At 40.0% G+C, this 24,971-nt stretch overlaps 1 protein-coding gene across 1 annotated transcript in view; it reads left to right on the forward strand.

The window, feature by feature from the left end:
• Window positions 1-24,971, forward strand: part of CCNC (cyclin C) — a 275,260-nt gene that overhangs the window by 163,856 nt on the left and 86,433 nt on the right. The window contains exons 9-10 of the mRNA XM_085611110.1: window positions 17,270-17,337; window positions 19,080-19,159. Coding sequence (XP_085467236.1) covers window positions 17,270-17,337; window positions 19,080-19,159 — 148 coding nt within the window. The remainder of the gene's footprint in view (window positions 1-17,269; window positions 17,338-19,079; window positions 19,160-24,971) is intronic.

Genomic DNA, 24,971 nt, shown 5'->3' on the forward strand with positions numbered 1-24,971 from the left:
TCACTATAAATTGTGAAAGCAATTGCATTCATCATTTTACAGCGGGCAAAAAAAAATAACAATCTCAAAGATTGTATTAAAAAAGCCCAGAATCTTTTTACTTAAACTTAACATTATAGAAATGCATAATATTCTAAAAAAATATCATCTAATACCAATACTTATTTCTTTAAAATACCGTCTGATATGTTTGTTTCAGAAGTATAATCACAATATTATATCTCAAATAACTCCACAATACATCTGATTCCATTTCCTTTAGGCCAAATAGTAATTTTAAAATTTTTTTGGGATTAAATTTCCAACGGTAATCCAATAAAATTCTAAAGTTTAATTTGTCCAGATCTCACCGATTCTCTAACATTTTGGTTCACGAAAATTTTTTGAATAATTTATTAAGTCCACAATAGAATTGGTTACTTTTCCGCATGGCCAAATAGTAATTTTTAAAATCATTTTTGAAAAAATTTCCAATGGCACTCCAATAACATTCCAAAATTTAAATTGTGCAGATGTTACCGATTATCTCTAAATTATTGGTTTTTGAAAGTTTCATTAAAAATTAAAAAAGTCCACATTACAATTGGTTATCTTTCCATTAGGCCAAATGATAATTTAAAAAATCTTTTTTTAGAAAATTCCAATGGTAATCCAGTAAAATGGTAAAATTATTTTGTCCAGATCTTGCCAAGTCTCTCTAAAATTTAGGTTTCAGGAAGATTAGATAGGAATTTGCTAAATCAAAAGGCAAACGTTGTTTGAAAATCAATTGGGAATCATTACACAGTGTCCAGCCTTTTTCACATTTAAGATAAACTGTGTAATGTCCAGAAGTAACAGTAGGTCCATCATGGAAAATTATTGCAACAGTTACAAAAGTTTTTCCTGAAATTGATAATTGCTGTCCTGTAAACTTCTTTATTAAAGTATCCAATTTTGAACCATCAGCTCTACATCGTTGCATCATTAAAATTACATACTGTCCGTATTCCTTTAAAATTAATGTTGAAAACATGTCAGATTTACACTCACTGCATTTCATGCTATGATTAGCATCTTTAACTAATTTTGCAAAAGTGACTGTTTTACTCTCTGGCAATGTCAAATAAATAAACCTTTCATTATCAACATTAGAACCACATATATTATAACAGTTTTCACAACTATGTTCCCATTTATAAGAGAGACCAAATAAAATATCAATTGCAACTTCTTCTACTTCCAGCACTTGAAGAAAATACATCAAAAATTTGTGTGCATCTTGCTGTTCATTTTGAGAAAACTGTGTTCGTCCTGAACATATATCTAAAAGTTTTCTAATTTCAGTAGCACTTTATATTTGAGTTTTATCTTTACTCAGCTTTTGAAAAAGGAGACTCAGCTCAGAACAGAATCTTTTTCCCTGATTTACTATTATCTGCTCTTGCAAACTTTCCAGATAAAATGCAACATTCAGCACTACATTTGCGTAGCAGTTGACACCAGAGCTATTTTCAAAATGACATCCTACAACCTGTTCTTCATTTTCCTTTTTCTTTTTGCTTGCAATTACATCACTCCTCTTTTTTTTCCTCTTCTCTACATCTTCATTACAGATATTCTCATTTTTTCTTTTACGAGAAACTACACGTTTCTCCAACACAGGATACTGACCTAAATGAGGAGCATAGCTTCTTCTTAATCTATTATACTCCTTTACACAGTTTGTATCAGCACTAACTTTTGAATCATCAAAGTCTATCATGAATAAACCTGATAATGTTTTCACTCGTGACAAAGCAACATATGCCATACCTTCTTTGAACACAGTTGAACCAATGTTCACAAATGCACAATCTACAGTCAATCCTTGAGACTTGTGAATAGTTACAGCATATGCTAGAGAAAACGGAAACTGCTTCCTACGTACACATAAGTCTTTCACAAGCATAAAACGAACTGTACAACGACAAATATCTTTAACTTCTTCTATCTGATCAAATTTTATTTTTAAACATTCAATTCCATCTTTTTTCTGATAATTAATAAAACCCACAACTCTTCCCATAGCTCCATTAACTAAACCTTTTTCAACATCCAAATTTCTTCTTAAAAATACTCTACAGTTCATGCAAACATATAGATTTTTTTCTAATCCAGCTGTTTTGGAGATGTTCTTCTCTAGTGAGTCCAATTTATTTTTCAGTTTGCCTGTTACTGTGACAGTAATTCTTCCATCCTCAATTTTGTCCACTGCTTCCAATTTCCTGATCTCTTCCTTTTCCAATTTCAAAAGCTCCTCATTAAATATTGAGCATTCACGTAGAGTTGGCATTAAGCAGATGACACTTGTTTTCTGCAATGTTCTTGTATATTTTCTCTGCAACTATTTCTTCCTTTGGAAATAAATTATGTAGCAGCCGACTCTGTAATGCTTTTTTGCCAACTTCTGTGAGTAGTCCAATTCTGATATCTTTCAGAATACTTCCATATTCTTCATCGCTTGCTTGCCTCATATTAGTTGTAAGTTCCTTGTACTCAAAGAAGGACCAAATATTTGCATTTCCGATGCTTCCCAATGACTTCTTCGTGTCTTCATGTGTGACAGTATTAAACACTGGTTGTCCTTTAACTGGAGTAAGTTGCAAAAGATCTCCAAAAACTATGACGTGTTTTCCACCAAATAACATGTCATAGTCTGTCTTCAAAATTTGCTGCATTCTTAAATGCACAAAGGCAAGCATTACGTTTGATACCATGCTCACCTCATCAATAATGAGAACTTGCATCTTCTTCAATACTCTTGAAACTTCCAAGGATGCTTCTCCAGTTAGCTTGTTGTATTGTATTTTGTTCTCATGCTCCACTGGTAACATTAGCAAACGATGTAAAGTGATTCCTTTTATGTTATATGCTGCTAACCCAGTTGGAGCAGTAACCACACAAGACAAAGTAGAATCTGTTTTTTGCTGTAGGTAGCTTCTGATGACTTTTATAAGGAAACTTTTTCCAGTTCCAGCTTGTCCGCTTACATACATCCTGATTGGATGAAATGATGTGCATGAGCACTCTTTTTTTTCATGTAGAAATCCGTGATCAATTTTGTTTCTGATCTCTTCATAAATTTGTTGCTGCTCTTGATTCAGTTGTCTTTCCAAATTTTCTAAGTCTATAAATTCTTCTTGAGCTTGATTCATAGCCGTTTCCACTTCATTCATGGCTATTGATGCTTCATTTTCAACGATTGGTTGTCCTAGGGGATCTTGACTGAGTGTTCCTGAACTTTGGCTGTCCTGAGAACTGTCTCTAGCTATTTCTGCTGCAATTGTAGTTTCCTGTTCAATTTCTTCATTTAACATTTGCAGATAACTTGAGAATGTACTGCATTGTATGCTGTCTTTGCAAGCATTAAAAGAATCTTCATAGCTTTGAAATTCTCCCAGTAGTTCATCCTCTGTACGCCATGGTTTAAACAACTGTAAAAGAGCCAAGTAGTAAAATTCCTTCTTGTCAGTAGTGTCGCAACTCAGCTTCCTGTGATTTATCAAACTTCCTTTTGTTTGCTTCACCAAACATCCTTCCTCACCAACGACTTTATATTTTCCATTGTTGATGTCTTCTGCGGCTTTCCGTGAATAAATGTAGTTCTGCAGCACTTCATAGAGACACATGTTCTCCAGATGTTGACTTCTCTTGGGATAATATGTGTCCAACATGTTTGATTTCAAAATATCTGTACTTTCTGGGTCATTCTCGGCCAAATATTCAATTTCTCCTACAGATTTCAGTACCCGATTTCTCATTGCTGCAAGGCCTAAAGTTGCCCAAATTATTCTTCTTGACTTCGAGTAGAGACTTGCAGAAGATAACCTATCTGAACATTCGTAGGATCCAATTTCTCGATGCGATAACATCTTCAAACTGAAACTGTACAGCTTCTTACTGACAGTCTTCTCGTGAGAAATCTCTTCCCACATTTCCTTCAATTCTGTTTTTTCTGATTTCGTAATGTAAGACGTTACATATCGAGCAACAGCAATGGAATTGTCAGCTACATACTGTATATCCATGTTAGCGTTCCACATGGATAAAATGACTGGGTTGTAGTCATTTATATTTTTTGATTCTTCTTTTCTTTTTAGGTTGTAGGTATTCTTAGGTGATTTTCTTGTGATAGTATGTCTCACAGCTGACATAAAACTGTTTACTCTTCCATTTGAAAGAACGGGTCTAGGAAATCCAAATCGACATTTAGTGTAGTATTTATCTTTGCTCTTGTATTTCTGTCGACAGTATTTTCCACACCGATGACTTTGGAAACGTAAAACTTGCTCCTTTAACTTTTTCTCTTCTGTGCTTTTTGGTATAGCACATGTTGCATATTCTTCAATGAAAGATAACACTGCTTCATCAGTATCTGTTCCAAACTTTGGGGCATCCTTGATTCACAACAGCATATGAATATGAGGAGCACCTCTTGCCTGGTACTCTTTTCTCCAAAAGAAATCTACTACTTCTCCAAGAGGTGGATTTTTTTTATTGCAGATGAAGGACATCATAGCCTCAAATCTATGATTGAAATATCTGCAAACATTAACCGGATCCAATGAGCACAGTTCTCCTGCTGTCTTGTATTCGATGTTTTTAATGTTTGAATTTGCCTCTCGTAGAAAATCCAGTAAATCATCCCAAGCGTACTCCGCACAGCTTAGGGTAACGAACCATGTTGGTGTTCCTAAATTGCGTAACATGCATTTTAGTTCACCATGGCATCGGTACCAATATTCATTTGTCCCACGCTGACAAGCCATCAGATTGATCAATTGTGTTTCCAAATGATCATCTCGGTGCTGCACTTTCTCCATAAAATCCTTAGCAGACACATTTTGTAAATGTACTCCACTTTTTAAAATGTGATTTACTGCATAAGACAGTGCAGACAAGTCGCTTTCAAATAAAAGATGGAACAAATAAGGAATACTTTGTCGAAATCTGGGATCTTCAGCATATAGTCTTGTAGTCCGATACTCAGAAGCTGGAATCTGTTCTGGACGTTCATCGTATCGTCCTCCTTTTCCTTTAGGAAACAGCTGGGGAAAACATCGAGCTTCCAAGCTCTCCTCCCATACACTCACGGGAGTTCCTTTTGCTTTCTTCATCTGAAAGAGATCAATATTATCTCCCATAACTTCTTTTGAATGAAGAGGATGTATGCTAAAATGTTCATAAATTTCTTCTTCCTTTGACTTGTCCACTTTTTCAATTTGTCCAGTTGGTGTTTCTGTGTCTTCTTGTAAATCTTCTTCTTCTTCTTCTTCTTCTTCTATATAAATTGATTCATACCATTTGTTATTCCTTTTCAAATACAAATTTGCTCTTTGTACTTTCCACACATCTACCAGCTCCTGCCAAATCTTCTTATTCTTTGTAGGTACACCATTAACCAGAATAACTAATGGTTCAGTTTCCAAAGTATCCGCATCAATAGTTTCCATATTTTTTTTCAAATCCAAGGGCAAATACACCACTCTTCCTTTTAAACCTCAGTAAATCTGAAGGAGGTAATTTACCAGTTTTGGGCTCCATACGTACTATGGTCTGGAACGGATGAACACATTGAATGAGTATAGACTCATATGTATTTAATTCAGAAAGTTCAGCAGGAATAGCATCCAATTCTAAATTATTATGTACAGCTCTGGTCGGCATTCTATTTTCCTCTAACTTGTTGTAACAGTATTTACAAATACGCTGATCTTCACCCAATTCAAAACAATTTTCTAGAAATATATATGTGGCAAAATCCTTCCACTTATAATTATCTTCATTTTCACTCTTTCTGTAGAGATCAACATTCCTAGTTTGTTTTCTATAATGAGTTCTGCGGCAACAAATACAAGTAAAATTTGGGCTTTCATTAGAGACTATTGCAAATTTTGTTATATGATCATTAAATGTGTTACTTACAGAGGGTTCTACATTCTCTTCCACTTCTTCCTCATTTACTGTGTCCTTCTCTGCACTGTTTTGTTCAGGACCAAAGTAACAAAACTGAATTTCATCAACAACCTTCTCTACATCTGATACCGTTCCTCGGAACAGAGCCCTATTCAATTCATTTAACTTTATTGCTGGACTTTTGGCAAAATACAACCGTCTCACAAACTTTCTCATTTCAGTATGATGAACAGCCAGCATCCTAAAATGATGGAAAACACTATTGCACACTTTTCTAGATAGACAAGCCAGAGAATGACCCTGCAAACCAGTATTCTCTCTCACTCTGCATGGATCCAGACTTTGAAGCACCTTAATCTTCTGTTTTATACTTTTTTTTACTATATTCTCTTAGAAACTCTCGAAATTTGTCAATAGATTCCTGACGCGCAGTGCAAATACTACTACAATTCCAAGTGTACACTGGGGCTTTAGGACGTCTCCCCATAGCCTCATCTGCCATTACTTGTACCTCATCTCTTGGAACCATTATCTCCTTCTCCATTATGCAACCATTTTTTACTTCGTTAGAACGACCTCTGGTGTCAACTGCATGCAGCAAACTATTACTTTGAAAATAGCTCTCTTCATTAAAAAAAGGTTCACTACTTGAACTATGCATCCACTTTCCTAAAAACACTTTACAAAAGTTTGTTCTGTTCACTACTCTTTTCCTTTTGCTATGTGATTTCAGTATATTAACCATTTTGTCTAATGTACGCATCCTATTCAAAATTAAAATGAATAGTTTCCTTTTTAATTCTAAAGCCTTTGCTGCAATGGCTTCTATTTCTTTTTTTCTTTTATAAAACTTTGTCTTTTTCTTATATTTCTTCACTTCCTTCATCAAATTGGACATAACTCTTCTCTGAAACATTTTTCTACGTATCTCTTTAAACGCAGTTTTTCTATTTATATAAATCTTTTCAGTTGCTGAAGGTATATTTGCATTAACTAAATTGTCAATTTTTTCCTCTCCTTTTTTGTTCAAAACATCCTTTCGAGTACAGACATTTTGTACATTTTTCATTCTTTTGAATATATTTTTTAGAAATTGTTTTTTCTGCTTACCAGAAGATTTTTTCTTTTTCCCAACATGAGCATCTTCTACTAACTTTGGTCCTCTAGTTGTCTTCAAATAAAGGTTTTTTTTGTGCGTTTTTTGAACTCTGGATTTTGTAGGCATCTTAAATTTTGTCCACTGCTCTTCAGCAATACCTGAAAAAAACTAAAAAAAAATTCCTTTTTTTTATTTAAATATATTACTACATTTCTTTTCACAATAGTCACAAAACGTAATTTCTTTGCCAATTTGAATGCACACTTACTGCTCTTTTTTTTTGGCAAGTTAAAATCACTTTTACAGACTGACACATTATGAAACCACTTTTCAGTTTTTTTAAAAAGCTCATGACCAGACTGCTTTTTCAGACCACCACCATGTGTATCCTGGGTGACTGCCTACACTCCAGCAAGGGCAACCAGCCTTAGTGATGCTGAATGTATTTGCATTACAGACTGAAACCTGAAAACCCCACTCGCTTGTAAATACTGTGCATGATTATACATGGCAAGCAGCTGGGTGTGTGCTAAGAGTCTGCTTCTGCACCAAAAAATCGCTCCCCCTTTTTCCTACTAATGCAACTGTGAAATCACCAGAGCAAAACGCAATAAATCTCTGCCTGTAATTCCTATTTGCACACAGAGTCATGTTTTCACATTAGTCCCAAAACGAAATTTCTTTGCCAATTTGATTGCACACTTACTGCTCTTTTTTTTTGGCAAGTGAAAATCACTTTTACAGACTGACACATTATGAAACCACTTTTCAGTTTTTTTAAAAAGCCCATGTCCAGACTGCTTTTTCAGACCACCACCATGTGTATCCTCGGTGACTACCTACACTCCAGCAAGGGCAACCAGCCTTAGTGATGCTGAATGTATTTGCATTACAGACTGAAACCTGAAAACCCCACTCGCTTCTAAATACTGTGCATGATTATACATGGAAAGGAGCTGGGTGTGTGCTAAGAGTCTGCTTCTTCCCCCAAAAAATCGCTCCCCCTTTTTCCTACTAATGCAACTGTGAAATCACCAGAGCAAAACGCAATAAATCTCTGCCTGTAATTCCTATTTCCACACAGTCATGTTTTCACATTAGTCCCAAAACGAAATTTCTTTGCCAATTTGAATGCACACTTACTGCTCTTTTTTTTGGCAAGTTAAAATCACTTTTACAGACTGACACATTATGAATCCGCTTTTTTGATTTTTGTATCCTCGGTGACTGCCTACACTCCAGCAAGGGCAACCAGCCTTAGTGATGCTGAATGTATTTGCATTACTGACTGCAACCTCAAACCCTTAAAGTATTCCTTATTTTTACCAGTACACCTTAATTTATCATGAAAAAATAGTCCATATTATTTTACATGTTCCTCACATTTAAATTTCTCCCAAAACAGAAAATAATAAACACAACTTCTACAAAAGGAATTCCAATTCTATTATTCATTTCTTAATTTACCGTATACATCCCCTCTCTAACTCTAAACTCACCTTTAAAATTAGTTAGTTGTGAAAGAAATGTGGCACTCAAACAGCAGATTATCAGAGCCAGGATCTCTGTTCTTTACACCTCTCTCCTCTCAGCAGAACCAGATAATGGCAAACTTTCCCTCTATTTTTCCACACATATACATGTAAGTTTCAAATCTCAGTGCTTCCCCCTTTTTTTCAAATGTAATCACACATTTCTATTGGTTGAAAACCAACCCTTTTCCAAAAGTACCCTGCCGCCAACTTGACTTCTGCCTAGTACCCTTCCCCCAACTTGACTTCTGCCTGCTACCATAGCAACAGCTCATGGAACACTGCTGTGTGGAGTTAGGTCAGAAGTTCGCCACACAATGTTTCAATTCCACAGAGCAAGAGTGCTTGACTTTTCAAACCTAACAGCAAATCCATAGTACTGTTCTTTGGTAACACATTTTTTTGTACCAATACAAAACATGCTTCTATTAATTTACACATACAGCCTAGTTTTTATTCTAGAATGGTATGAAACAGCCAATCAGTTCTTTTTGTTTTGAAAAAAATATGTATGCCTCCATTTCCAAACTGTCTTTCTTTTCATATTGCCATTCTACTGAAAGACACCTCCTGAGTGCATCCAGTTCTCCTTTGAAGATGTTCACAGTGTGGATTGTAGGGCACAGCTATGTCTTCTGGAGTGAAAAGTTTGCAGAGAAAACAGGTATGGTGAGAGACCTTGCTTTGCCAAATGTAGACATTAAATGGATTGGTCAGAGAGGGTTAAAGTGGCACCAATTGATGCCATTGGTGAAATCCTTCATGCAAATCCAACACCCTGACCTCATAGTAGTGCACTGTGGTGGCAATGACCTAGGCACTTTGACTGGGGTAGGTCTGGAAATGCTTATGAAGGACACCTTTGCACAACTGTTTTCACTTTTCCCTAAAACTGCCTTTGTGTTTTCCAACATATGCCAAAGGCAAAAATATAACTGGTCCAATCATTTCTGTCCGCAAATTGACAAAGCAAGAAAGCACGTCAACAAATCTGTTTCTGCTTTCCTCCGTGACTATGGTATGGGTGCCATTTACCACAACAACTTGCGTTATGACATGCAAGACATTTATAGAGGAGATGGTGTGCACTTCAATGATGAAGGGAACAGAGGAGCCAAGATGGCGACCGGGACGGCAGCGTAGATTCCCGGCTCCGTGAACCTCCGCATCCCGCACGGATATCCTGCACGAGATCCTCAGTCTGCGCTATGAGATCGTGTTTGTGAATGAGAGTGACAACCGATCGTGTGACTCCGAGGTTTCTGGCTGCCGTACCGCCGGAGAAATCTGCAGTTGAACTTTGCGGCCCGTACAGCCCCGGAGCCGGGACCTCGAGTGGACGCCTTGGCCGGGTGGCAGTTTCACAACAGCGGCCTGTGGTGACTGGGTGGAGTCGGTCCACCGGAGCGGTGCTGCCCTCGGCCTGCATTTTGCCGTAGTCGCTCCCATTGCTAAGCGTAGCGGACCGAGGACATGCCCGGGGGTGCAATTCTCAGATTCTTCGGTGCTTGCCCCTGCCTTTGACGGTGAGCTGCCCGGACGCCGCCCCTAGCTCGCCCTGATCCTTGCGGGCTGCTCCCGGCTTTTCGCGGGAGCTGGTCCGTGGCGGGGACGACTGTTGCCCGTGACCACGCAACGGCTGAGTTTGTGCCTGCCCCCGGACCCCTGTCTTTAGCGACGTGGACCTCGAGGCGCTTGTCCCTGGGTCCCGGCCCCAATACGAGTCGGGCCTTCCCGGCGGCCATCTTGTTGCTATGCCGCCTACCATCCTGTCCACTGGGTCGCAGCAGGATTGGGAGTGTGTGACTTTTGGGAGTGTGGCGGAGCGATCGCAGAGAGCTGTGCTGGGGTACGGCGACCTCCTAGAGGCCCTTGGTGCCCTTCATTTCTCCTTGGCTCGTGGCGCCGGGGTCTTAGGGAGTAAGCTCGATGGTGTGGCATCAGCGTTGGGACAGTGGCGGCATGCTGGTCCACAGGTACACAGGGGCTTCCCGCACTGCACACAGGAGGATAATGTCGCGGCCACCCCTGCGATTAGTGCACAGCCGGACACTCCGGACAGTATGCTACCGTGTGATCGGCTAACTGAGGGTTTGATCTGTTCCGGAGGTATTGGACCTGAGTGGAAGGTGGTGGCCTTGTCCCGTGCACGGCCTCCGGCGACCCAGGGACAATTTCAGCAACGTTTGTCTACTTTGGCTGATTCAGCCTTCCTGGACCTTGTGTGCAGTGCAGATCCTGGGGCAGCACTGGGAAAGACGTCCCTCCATGATGCGGACTGTGTTGGTACTCAGAGACTTCCACCCCACCTGTGTGCTTCGCTTCCCGGTTGTTTTTGGATACTCCTTTACCTTGGGAACATCGGACATGGTGCTGGGTCGAGGGGTAGGCATGGGCAGAATTGCAAAGAGTGGTCAAGGATGAGGCTGATCCTTCGGGGGTGGTCATCTAGTAGACGGGCGGACTCATGGTTGCGTACTCTCATGGTTATTAGCATAGTTGGTGCATAATGCTCCCCATTCCCCTTTTTTGATATGGTCGATTTGGTGCTGCTTATTGTTTGCGGTGGGGAGACTTCACCGTGCGGGAGGGAGAAGCCGGGGGTATGTTTTGAAGGCCCTCCTCCAGTTTATTATACTTTCTCCACCCCCCCATCTGGTGGGGTTCTTTTTTACTTCTTTTTCCCCGTTTCTTCTATATTTCGGGTCTAGTTCCAGGGCGACAGGCACACTGCTGGGGGGGGGGGCCATACTCATTTGCAGAGGTGCAGGGTGGGGGGTTGGGGCAGGGGACTCTTTAGTCTCTATCACTTTTTCCATGGCCTCCTTTTTCTTCTCCGCTTCTACTTGTTTTTTCTTTTCTGGGATCAGCGCGGTACACCTCCTTTGTTGTGAATCGTCGCCTCTTCATGTGTGCCACAGTTTCCGGGGTGTTTTCTGGGCGTTAGGTACCGGGGCCTGCAGGCGCAACTGTTTTTGATATTCTTCCCCATCCGGATTTTCCCGTGTCTGCGCCATTGATCCGATAGATTGCTGCTTATTGCTTACGTCTATTATTCTTGCCCCTTATCGCTGTTGGGAACTTGTTTGGCACCTGATCCTACTGTCTTGTTTCATTATAAAATGAAAAACCCTTTTTCTCCTGGTGTCCTACTTGCGCGGCTCACTGGCCGGACTATACTGGAATGAAGATTCTGCTCTCCGAGGTGCCGCCTGTGTTTACATTTGCTCTTATTGCTCTGATTGCTTAGCGGCCGGCCCAGGGGGGTTGTAGGCCCATACTTGTTAATGATTGAAATGTCAATAAAGGTTTTTCAACAAAAAAAAAAAAATGATGAAGGGAACAGAGTCTTCCTCTTGAACCTTAGACTCTGCATCGGTACTTACTTGTAGGTACCACTTAAAAAATGACTTCATAAACACAACGGCTCTTTTTAGAGCTCCCTAATATCTAAACTCTTAAATCTGCATTTCATTTCTTTTTTAATTTATTTTTTCTTCCGTACGCTTACCGTAAGCTTACCGTACGCGTACCCCGTGATTTTTTTAAAAATCAATGAATGTTTTCTTTGTACTTTACAGTCCTTCTTTGACCCCCTCACAAATGTAAGGGGGTCTGTAACTCTCCTCCTTGCCCCCTTTTCTTGTTTTCACTCTTTTTTTTTTCTGAGTGAAACACACAAAATGGCGGCCGCCGCTTCCTGGTTTCGGCCGATTCGAATGTTTACTAAGATCTAACAGCCAATCAGAATCGCGCTCGCGCACGCCACCGTACGCGTACGGTAAGCTTACGGTAAGCGTACCGTAAGCTGGCTCAGATATATATATTGATTTAAAGGCTATTTTCTCAGAATCTACTGAACAGATTTACACCAAACCTACAAAAGGCACTTCCTTGACCTAGGGACTACCTCTCTGCCAAATTTCGAGTAATTCTGTTCAGCCGTTCGGGCTGTAGCCCTGTCTAAAGGTCCTATGGAAAAATGCATGGGAAAAACGCGTTTTGGGACCCCCCTTTTATCTCAGCCCCCGCTTGACGAATCCCCCCGAGACTTTCAGGGTAGGAGCGGAGCGTAGCGCCCCACCTATTTCGAAAAATTCGCGAGGATTCGTCGACCGGCGCCAAAGTTATTCAAAATAGAATGTTGCGGATTTCCTATGGAAAAGGGGTCCTAACTATAACTACCTACTGGCGGTCGCCAGTAGGTAGTTATAGTTAGGATCCCTTTTCCATAGGAAATCCGCAACATTCTATTTTGAATAACTTTGGCGCCGGTCGACGAATCCTCGCGAATTTTTCGAAATAGGTGGGGCGCTACGCTCCGCTCCTACCCTGAAAGTCTCGGGGGGATTCGTCAAGCGGGGGCTGAGATAAAAGGGGGGTCCCAAAACGCGTTTTTCCCATGCATTTTTCCATAGGACCTTTAGACAGGGCTACAGCCCGAACGGCTGAACAGAATTACTAGAAATTTGGCAGAGAGGTAGTCCCTAGGTCAAGGAAGTGCCCTTTGTAGGTTTGGTGTAAATCTGTTCAGTAGATTCTGAGAAAATAGCCTTTAAATCAATATATATATCTGAGCCCGCTTACGGTACGCTTACCGTACGCTTACCGTAAGCGTACGGTGGCGAGCGCGATTCTGATTGGCTCTTAGATCTTAGTAAACATTCGAATCGGCCGAAACCAGGAAGCGGCGTCCGCCATTTTGTCTCTCGCACTGAGTGTTGTTTATCAAACATGATGGCCAAAAACATGTTACGGGGCTGTTTTGACAACTCCCTCCCACATAGTCATGTTGAGGGAGTCCCCAAACATCCCCCAAGAGCAAAAACGGTTTTATTTTTTTTTCGGCAATTTCGCGGGGTACGCTTACCGTACGCTTACCGTACGCTTACGGTAAAAAAATAAAAAAAACACTATCCACACTTACCCCACCCCCTGTGCTTTTGGTGGCCGAAGGCCACCAAATGTACAGGGCTTATTAAAGTTGATAAAAACCGTGCACGGAACGAACTGCGTTAAGTGGGCGCGCACGCCACAAATGGCGTAAAGTAACTTAGCATTTAAAAAACCGTACAAATTCACTGAAAAAACCATAGGTTTCACACACGTTATAGTTAGGAAATAGCATTTAAAAAACCTTGCTAATTCACTGAAAAAACCATAGGTTTCACACATGTTATAGTTAGCTGGACATTTTACTGATAAAAAACCAATGAAATTCCCCCGTTATAGTTACTGTAGGCAACTATAACTCACGCGACCGTAATCCTCTGCTGATGACATGTGTCTTTATGAAAAAAAAATATTTGTAATATATGTATAGCTAAAATTTAATGGAAGAAGACATGGGCAAATAAGTGTCTAAATACAGTATTAGCATCAGCAGAGGATTGCGGTCGCGTGAGTTATAGTTGCCTACAGTAACTATAACGGGGGAATTTCATTGGTTTTTTATCAGTAAAATGTCCAGCTAACTATAACGTGTGAAACCTATGGTTTTTTCAGTGAATATATATATATATATATATTCTCTATAGAAACCCTCTGATGGTGTGCCAGTCAGGAAGTTTCTCTGCCAGTTTATCCTTGGATTTAGGAAATAGTAAGGAATATTTACCCCAGAAGTGCCCCGGGAGAGGGCAGGCCCACATGATGTGTAGGAAGGTACCTGAATCCCCACAAAACCCAGCAGCAGAAGTCAGAATAAGAGGGCTCAATGGCATGGGGCCGGGGTGAGGTGCCAGCGAAAAAAAAGTTCATACAGAATCTCCCTGACTTGAAGGTCGTGTGCCAGTTTATTAGTGCAAAGGAAAATGTTCTGCTATTGCTTGGCCTCCAGTGAGAAATTAAGTTGATTTTACCAGAGACAATTTGGTGGATGATCAGCTTTTTGTATGGTTCTCTGAAGCATAGAAAGGGAAGGTGCAGAAAAGGAATCGGAGGTGGGTAGTCCTCTGCATTGAGTTGCTATGCACTGGCCAGAAGCAGGCTACGGAGAATGTCTGAGAGCCCATTTAACCAGGGTAAATGCTGTTTCCACTGCACTGGCTTGCATAGTGCCTGTCCTTGATATCTGCCGTGCTTCAACATCTGCGTAGGTGCATATATTCACGAAGCATTACCGCCTTGATATTATGCTGTTCAGTCGTGCAGGACATTTTGGTCTGAGTTCACACCACAGACTCTCTACCTTGACGAGGTACTGCTTTGGTATCTATTCTAAGGTAAGGAATCTGTGGTTAGAGGAATCCATCAGAACCAGTTACTTACCTTTGCTTATGCTCCTTCTGGTGGATACTCTAACTATAAATTTCTCACCACTCTCCCACCTCCCCGTTCTGTTGAATGGCCTCTTTTTCACATCTTAAAAAGACTGAAGTTAGGAATTGACCCTCTGAATCCTTATGTTTCATACTCCAAGTCTGAGGGCATGGAGAGTCGAGCAGGAAAATAAAGTCTATGCGTATATGTTTCTCAACTCCATCACTTCCAGGGAGGTATTGTCAGCACAGAGCTGCACTGGTACACCTAGCGGCACACCGTAGCATTGCTTAGACGGTTTTCGGATCCAGTCTAGCATCTGGGAAGGGTTCAAAATTATGGAATCTGAGGCTAAATACAGTACCCAGCAAAAACAGCACTACTGAACATCATTACTTTGTTGTTTAGTGCCATGTGTATCCTTTCCCTAAACTCTGGAAATGTATCTTCTTTTTTCAAAGATACATGATGGCAATATAACTGAAGATGAGTCTGGGTACTGTAGAATGTTGAACAAAGTTATCTGGGGCTTTGGGTTTTTCTGAAACTTGTCTTTTCCCCTCAGTAGGAGCATCATTTCTTACTGTTATTGGATTATATCTAAGGATCCATATGCAGTCCTTGTGCAATATTACACTCTCTAATGTGAGAGCCAGTAAAACGCACCATTGTTTTCTGTTTGTGACGGCAGAGGAATAATGACAGGTCAACTTAATTTCTGGGTTAAGCATTTGTGACAATGTGTTTATATATGGAACTGGAGTATCGTTTATTTCACAGCCTTCATTTCCTCTTTTGACTTGATAATCTTTCAGCTTATATTTCCTTTACGGGGCTGGTACTTGCAATCTGCCTAAGTTTCCCTTCAGCTTTTGAGACTAGAGACACGTTGGGGATTCTTCACCCAAATATGATCTAGAAAAAAGGCAGTGGTGCCAATAAGTCCAGAAATTCGTTTTACTGGACAGCTTCCTACATATTTTGTGTATGCAGTAAATTAGGAGCTCCAAGTATGGAGAAGATCTTCTTAAAGTGGGTATGCTCAGTTACCGTTACTGTGGCCTGAAAGAGTAGCAGGTCTTCACAGATTGGAGAGGTATACTAATGATGGCACTGGGTCTCAGTGTTACAACAGTGTGCATACTCCAGATAGAAAACATCTATGCAGTGGTATACTACATTTGCCTTTTTGGGGTTTTATAAGCTTTGTTTAGCATGCAAAGCCAGACTATAGTTGTGTGTTTGGTAGCCTAATATGCCTTTCTAGTTATATAGGCAGCAAGGCTTTTGATAGGTTTTTGTTTATTGCCTTCTGAACTATGCAGAACATAGTTGTGTGTCAGTTGCCCCATGTTTCTTCCTAAAAGTCTTTCACTTAAATCAGAACACCCTTCCTTCTTAGGCCTTGTGCTAACATAGTATAAATAATCTTACACAATCTGGTGTGGTACGTCCTTCGCTTGTATGCTGACCAAGCCAGTCAGTAACTCCATCCGCAGTTTTTTTCTGATTCTTCTTTGTTTAGCCATGTTTTCTTATCCTCCATTGTTGGATAGACTCCTGTATTGCTTAATGCCAAATTCCAAAATAAAACCCTTTTTTCTGACTACTTGTCATTTGCTCTGCTAAAGATAACCTGGCTTCTCAAGAATTCTATAATATGTCTATATTAGGGAGATTTGTATGGCGGTGATTCCTGTCTACATCTTCTGAAAATCACTGCTACAGTCATTCAGAGCTAGTGTCCAGATGGCATAAAAGTGCTCCACTTTTGTTTAAAACATTTTTGGTCCTGTGCACTTTTCATTTTAGAGCATTCTTCCTCTTTACCATAAGTTAGTAACAAATGGAGTTGAAAAAGTTGTGCAAGAAAGCACCAATTACCTCTAATGTAGAAGGTTCCCTTAATATGATAGGTTGCTTGTGAACACACTGCTTATTTGACATCCACATACCTATCTTGGGTGTGGAGGTGCATAGTATAAATACAAAATTGCGGTTGATACTGGGCACATGAGTTCAGCACATGCTTTTTTAGTTCATGATGTTGATTTTTGAGTTGTTTGTTAAGTTGCTGATGGGAAAGATGTTAAATTTAAAATAAACCAAATAAGTGAACCTATATAACTAGCAAGTTACTGATTTTTGCTGAACTCCAGCGATGTCTGCTGAGGCCTGATTGGATGTGCTACACTCTAATCTATGGACAATTTTCTGTTCTTAAATGGAAATTGGTAGCAATATTAATTGACCACTATTTTCTATGCAGTTTAAAGTGGTAAAATTGAAAAGCTGTCTAAAATAGAAAATTTACACCCAGTGTGCTTATTAGGAGGGGGTGGGGAGGGGGGGGGGTGTATATATGTGTGTGTGTGTTGTATGTATGTATATATGTATCTGGTTAAAGTATAAACAGCTATTGTTTTGTTTCTTTACACAGGCGAATAGTGAATGACACCTATAGAACTGATCTTTCCCTGCTGTATCCTCCCTTCATGATTGCCTTAGGTACGTAAGAAGTAAAGCAGAAACCTTGCTTGGTGTGTATTTTAGTATATTATGCTCCGTTTTGTATTCTATATTGTTATGCCATTGGCTCACTGGCACTTTTGGGTACTTCCCTGGTGCAAAATTAGACTTATTTATTTCATCCTAATTTCAGATGACTGGCAATGCGCCATTTATTAAACAGGTCAGTTTTCAGGTTGTACAGTTGTATGGTAAAAGTGCAGCTGTCTTGTTCTGAAGCACAAATGCAATTGGATGTAAATAATGATTCTGTGATTGCTATACAACAGTCGTGGATGAATGAGGCTATTAGACCTAGAGGGTTTGTATCCTGGTGACAAGGCAAGATGTGTAGTGCCTTAAGCCACTGGCATAGAGAAAGCTGGTCTAAGAGGTTGAGTACAAGAATAGTATGCTCTCACTTCAACAAATGAAGGCTGGTTTGTGAGTTTAACTACGGAGGAAAACCGAATAACATTTAATTTTAATTTCTTTCGTTGCAATACTGTAGTAGGTTTTATGTGGAAGTTTGTCCTTGTACATTACATGTCAGGAATACTTTTCAATTGGCAATAGGATAACTTCCTGTGGAGGGCGTAAACGTTTCAATAGGAAATGTGATCTTGCCTTGGGCTTTTAACAAATTACTCTACGAAATTGCAGTAGGTCCTGTGCAGGTATCATTATAGCTTATGTGACTAGCATTGCAGATGACAGGGTCACAAAGTTTGTCACTACAGTGTCTCTCAATTTAATTCGATTGCAGAGTTTCACAAATTGTTGGCAAATTCCAGCTTGAATTACCACCGGTAACTTTCTGGGGCCCCCCAACATTCATATATAAATTGAAGTTAGTACGCAATGCAGGAGCCAGGTTGGCAATAGGTCTTTGCAGGCAAAATAGTTTTCATGAAGTTAAGAAGGGCAAATTAGTCCGAAGTATAGTACATAATTAAATTTAGAGTCTTCTGCGTGAGACAACGTCTTCAATTCTGCAGCTTTTATACCTACTCAATGAAGTTATTTTACCACAGAGAGTTTGCCATCATATGACAAGGTCCTGCTGAATCCTTTTCCCTACCAACAATCTGTCATGGGATTGAGAAGGTTTTTTGAATCAAGGTATTGGCCTATAGAATGCACTTCCACACACCGTTTAGGCTTGAATCAACTGTCAAATCTGCTCTCAAGACTTTTCAGCCACTCTGATTACACTGTGTGGGTTGCAAATACTGGGTCTCCGGTGCAAAGAGGTGCAAGCACACTAGATAATTGTAAAAGAAGTGAACAGAAGTAGGATTTGAGTGAACTTGTTAATTTCTTTTTTCTCCCAACACTGTTGCCAAACACATGGGAATCGGAGCAGTTTACTTTACAACTAAAATTATGTTTTTAGTTCATTAACTGGAAATGTTTTCCTGCCAAGCCGTTTTTAGAGAGTGGAAGTTTGGTAAGATTAGAGGAGCAGATGAGTTTTGAGTAGCCATATGAAAAATATATGATCCGGACTGAGGCAGACGTATGGAGGGATGGTTCTACATTGTAAAAATGTATGCAAGAGAATGCTAGCCAGAGGGGTTTCTTGAATAGGGACAGGAACCACGAGTGGGAAAAGGAAGCAAGAGAATAAATGGGTAGTCCAACAGATTGACCTAATGTAATGTTTGTGTTCTGCCAATTATAGCAATTTTGCGATTGTATGAATCTTGAAAACGTTATGCGGATTCTTGTTTGTCTTGCAGCTTGCTTGCATGTCACCTGTGTTGTCCAGCAGAAGGATGCCAAACAGTGGTTTGCAGAGTTATCTGTTGACATGGAGAAGGTAATTATTTTTCTGTGTTGGAGCTTTTGGATGGGTAGAGTTCTACCTGGCATTTTGAATGTGAACTTAAAGCATATATGCAGTTATGAGTAATAACCCACAAATACATCTTAGAGTCGGTTAGTAAGCTATTTTTCAGGCCTCTTAAACCATATAAGAATGTTATGACTTTTTCATAGATGTTTGGGTTTACCTTTAATCACTATACTCAGTAAATCTAGATCTCAATTGCTTAATTGCATCTAAACAGAATGGACTGTCAGTGCGGTTCTACGCTCAGGTCTATATCATGAAATCAGAATTCTTAGTCTTGGAAAACTTTTCAGGCTTTATGAACATTTAGCATCTCCATTCAAGAGCAGTAGGGCAGAACATTTTACAAGAGATCAACTTTTGGTTTTACATGTGTATGTGCCTTAAAGTGCCTTATTTAAGGCCCATAAAGATAGCTAACTTAACAGATTCAACAGAATTAATAGGAATATAGGACCTAAAGTAGAGGTGTGTTTTGAAAGCAAAATATAAGGAAGGGACTCTGTAATATGTTTTTGTAATGTTAATCAGCTATTGTAAAGCACCTATTGTTCTCTTTGTGGTTTCATGGCACAGAGATGTAAAATCAGCTTCTAAGCCATGGGTTCCAATATAGACCTGAAACTAAACAGCCTGAATATAGAACGCTCAGGAATGTTCAGCATGTATGAAGGCAAAATGTTCCAAAGTGTAGGGCCCAGCAAAGAAAAACTCCTCCACCGTCCTGTGGCTTTTGTTGTGAGGATCAGCAGAAACATATTGCTCGCATGAAAGGAGGGTCTTATTAGTGCAATATCAATTTAAACCCTTTCTCAAAAACTGTGGTAAAGATTTGTATGCCATACAAAGTACTCCAGTGAAGTTCCCTGAGACATTTAGAGGCATACGTGACTATCTTGCAGCCACACCACCAGAGTTTTCTTTGCCATAATCCAGTCTGGAATTTACCATGTAAAGAAAAAGTTAAACATCCGCTCCCCTACGTAAGACAAGACATAATTTGAAGTAACATTTAAGGTGAAAAAAAATAGGTTGATGTGAAAGTAGAAAAGTGCCTTCTCATCTTTACAGACCCTTTGTGACTGTCGTACTCATTGCCTCCCACCTTGATTACTAATCTGGGACTCCTAAGTACCAACTTGCCCATTTGTGCGAAGTCCAGAGATCGGCTGTACGACTGACTCAGTACATGCACGAACAAACTTAACTCCCCACTATGGTGGTCTTTCCATTGACTTTCAGTGGAACGTAGAGTAGGTGTGAAAGCCATGACTGCTGCTGCTAAAGTTTTTCACAGGAAGGGTCTCTACTTCCTCAGTTGGGTCTGCCATTATGTGCTTTGCAGGCCCGTCAGGTCTGGTAGTGATTGTGCTTGCTCTTTGCAAAACTAAATTTGTCTTGGACACTGAGCTCTGGAATAATCAAAGTAACAGGATTTACAATGTTCCTGTAGGTAGTGGCTTCAGATTCGGCTGTTCCTTGTATAATTATATTTGAATTGATAGCATAGACGGTTTTGCTCTTAGGGCCTTTAAGCACCAGGGAGCCCTTGTGGTGTTGGTGCGGTTGAAAAAAGCATGCTGGGTACACATGGCCTTGACAGTTTCAGGAAGAGCAATGTGGGACCTGCTTTGGCTTGGAAAAGGTGATGGGTGTGTAAACGCCTGGAATTGATGAAAGAATACAGTCAACTAAGATTGTTTTGTGAAGAATTGTGATACATGTTTGAGACCTGGAACCTATTTTCTGAGTCATTTGGATTTCATGTGAGACCTCCGTTGCTTGCAGAATGGTACTTAACATATGTGAGACGTGGTAATACTGGACAATGTTACAGAAAGATCTTCAAGGTTTTGGGCCTTATAGCCAGGATTCCCCTGCATTGGCAGTGTTTGTGTTAAGCAAAATGCGACAACTGTGGATTGGCATGGCGAAAAATTTGACCCTTGAAATTGGTCCTCTGGGTTATGGACCCTTATTCTAAGACGAAGGATCTCCAAGTTGCAAAGGTATGTTATGCAGGTTTGTAGAGTGCACTATAATCCAGGAGGGTATCCTGGCGCTGAGCAGGTGTCAGTCTAGCCAATCCTAGGGTTTTAATGGTTTAGGAGCAGATTATTAGTCTACCTCCGGATCTGGTTTTCCATATGCCTGGGATGTCTGGACGAGCAGAGGTGTCTGGAAGGTTTCTGAAAGCAGATGCGATTGTTGAGGTAAGCTGAACCAGTGTTTCTTGAAAATGTGGATGAGGAGTTTGGATTGTGTTCCTTTGTGTATGGAGAGCCAGTGGAGCTCCTTTAGGTGTGGTGTGATACCAGTGAGGCGTAGGAGGTTGAGAGTGATTCCAGCCATAAAGTTCTGAAAGGTCTTCAGCCTTCCGTTGAGTATTTTCTTGATCCTGCCATAGAGGGTGTTTCCATACCCCGGCTTGCTTGTGACAAGGGCGTGCCTGACTGTTGTACGGGTGCCGATTGGGAGCCATTTGAAAATCTTCCTTTTCATCTTGAGGCCACGAGCCGGTGACCTAGAGCTTTTCTCAAAGACCACTATTTCGTTCTTGGTGTTCAGGTTCAGACAATTGGTCTTCATTCATTTGGGAAGAAATCTAAAATCAGAGGCATGACCGGAGGATACATTGAAATCAAACACTCGATACAGTAGCCCCTTCTGAACTAACTGGCAATTAGAGCATGATAAAATTGAAACTATTAGCTTGAAACTCCTTTTTTTGTGGGAGTAGGTCGCTATAATATTTTAATATGAAATTCTTATCTGTTTAATGATGTGCTTTGGTGGAAAAGTAATTTAAAGCGATCTTTTAGCAGCCTAGAAAGATATTTGGCATGAGTGTTGCATTTTAGTTTGCACCCAGAACTGAGATAGGTTACGAACTAATACTTCAGTGCACATGTAATCACTCTCAAGATAATAGGCATCAATGCACCAATTAAGTTTAGTTCTCTTATCGTTAGAACTTATCTTGTAGGCATAATGTTTTTTTATGACCAGACTTTAGCTTGCCTATTTGCTTCACAGGCTACCTTTTAATAGTATAACTCTAGGATAAGCTTTAGGTCAACAAATTATAGAATGCGAGGGCATGGAGTGCAAAATGTATGTCAGTAACCACAATCCGTAACCACGAATTTGATTTGATATACCTGTATTGCCAAACATAAAGACAAACAGTGGGTCCTAAGAGGACGTGAGCAAGCCAGCTTCCAAGATGGCAACTGAGATATGTATGTATAATGCATGGAAGCATGTAATCCCTGTATAAAAGCCCAGCTCCAATTTCCTTATGACATTCAAGTTGTCACGTCTCTAGTCACCTAAAATGATGAAATGACGTTGCTGCTGAACTATAATAATCAGATTAACTTGTCCACAACGGAGATAAAAACTATCATAGGTTTGCCATCTTTACTCAACAAGGAGCTGATGAAAGGACATTTATAGCAGACCTGGCTACATCTGAACTTAGATTAATCACTCACCTAGCCACCTAAAGCGTTAACAATCTACTAACCCATCAAACTAGTAAAACCAGCTGCTTCAAGAAAAAACAATGGCTGAACTATTAAAGCATGCCTTGTAAAGTTTAACTTGTTGCTACTGGAATGAAACTAAATCAAAATCTGGTACCGATCGATAAAATGCTCACAATGTGCCTCAATCGCCCAAAACATTCTTTAGTCTTCAGAGTTTATGGTCGACAGATAGTTTACATCTGGCTGGACTGTGAGAGAATGAATCCGGATGGTGATTCCAGGAAGATGGTGCTACCTGAGCAAGCATGGTATTTCTGTGTCTTAAACTGCAACTGTATTGGTCTAACAAAACTGGGACTTTATTTGGGGGGGGACGGGGATCGATAAGCCCTTATCACATCTTCAACATGAGACGGTATCCCATCTGTACTTGAAACCAGGCCCTCAAGCTTCTATTCGAGCGCTAAAAATAAGAAATTCAGTAGCGTCTCTCGAAGTTAATTTTAAGGAGGGCACACATTGGGGACAATATATATTGGAAAAAGACAAAGGTTGAAGTAACATATTTATTTGAAACTATCTGTTAAAACATATTTTAAACAAAAATGAAATTCACCACTTATACTATACTGAAGTAAATATAACATGTGCCTCTGCCATGCACAGTGATATCATCAATGGTATTTTCAGATGTCTTGAGCCATATTAACAATGATGTCATAGTCATGAGTCATTTAATATGTGAGGTCATAAGAATGCATGGTGAGGGCACAGGTTAGTTACTTTAGTAAAATATCACTAGTCTATCTTGTACCCTCTTTGTATGAAAGCATTTTGTACCCAGGTGATGGCAATGGAAGTATGAATTAAAACCTTTGTGAATGTTTACCTTCCAGAGTAGCATTAAGTGCAATATGGGAAACATGCTGATGTCCTGATGGTGGAAAGCAAAATACTGACTTAGTAGCTGTTCTTGTCATTGTCATCACAATGTAGTAGTGGAATAGTAAAGCTAGAAATGTGAAAATCCACTGATCGGCCGATTGTTCATGCTCTAGTGAGTACAGTTGGAAAGAAAACAAAACAAAAAAGAAAATTTAGGCCATTGGATCAAAGAAAAAACTCTGGCCAATGTCTGCTAATTTCATAGTATGCAGCTGTAGATACTTTTGTTCAATTCACTCTGCTTATCCACAGTTTTTCCTACTCTATGAACAACAGTGGATCGATCCTTATTATGTGTGGCCTCGTTGAGGCTCAAATCGTGGCACCACATACCTTGTGTCACGATGTTATGTAACCATAACAAGCGCTAACAAGCACACACAGCCTGTTCTTCCCCCTAAACCCCCCCCCCCCCCCCCCCACGCTAATGCAACAGGAGATCCGTATGCTTACTCCATTCATTAGCAGATTTCCTTATCTAATTTCTTTTAAGAACATACCAAAACTTTGCCTCTATGTATCTGATCCACTCACGGACATCTTTGTACCATTTGGAGTTTAACATATCACATATGGAGATGCTAAGTATGCTAAAATTGCAGAATAAGACCCTAAGTGAGAGATACGCTGTGACTTAAAGGACAAACGGGTTGAGATTCCACTCCCTTTCTAATGGTATGTCAAAGAAGATGCTCTGGAATGCTGATTTTTCTCCCAACAAAGAAAGCACAAAAAACACACAGAAAAGTTCTTACTCTTTCTCAAATAGATTTCCCTCATCTGTCAAGTGTTAATTAAGCAGGGCTTTTACTTCAAACAAAAGATATTAAGTTCTTCTTTGGAGACCATATTAATTGTGATAGAAGGTAAGCTGCCACATTTCCAAGTGGAGCATTTCAGACAGGATATTAGATATTTTTTTAATCTGCTCCTCCAGCCTTTGGTGCACCCAGTCAGTCATGATTGAGCATTTATGCTCGATTTCAATCACACCAGCAGAGCTGGCTCAGGTGTTCTAAGATCCACAGTGAGACCCTGTGACTCAGTTGTTTGTTCTGTGGAAACTGAAAAAGAAACGTGTGAAGCTGGTGCCATCATCTTTTCTAGGTCTTTCTAAGCTTCCATTGACTAAAATGAAAATTATATTTTCTGACATTAAATGGATGACAGCTTTTCAGAGAGGGCCCTTGGCTGAGCATTTGCCAAAGTCCCAGTAGTTTGACTATATGAATCTCCTCCTTTTAAGGTCAAATTTGAATGTTCCTGAAATGGCAGCTAGTGTGTAACCTAAGACTGTCAACTGGGAATAGGATAATTTATTGCTCCCTCCGGATTCAGACAAC

This window comes from Triturus cristatus, chromosome 6, assembly GCF_964204655.1.
Source record: "Triturus cristatus chromosome 6, aTriCri1.1, whole genome shotgun sequence".
In the NCBI taxonomy this organism is placed as follows: Eukaryota; Metazoa; Chordata; class Amphibia; order Caudata; family Salamandridae; genus Triturus; species Triturus cristatus.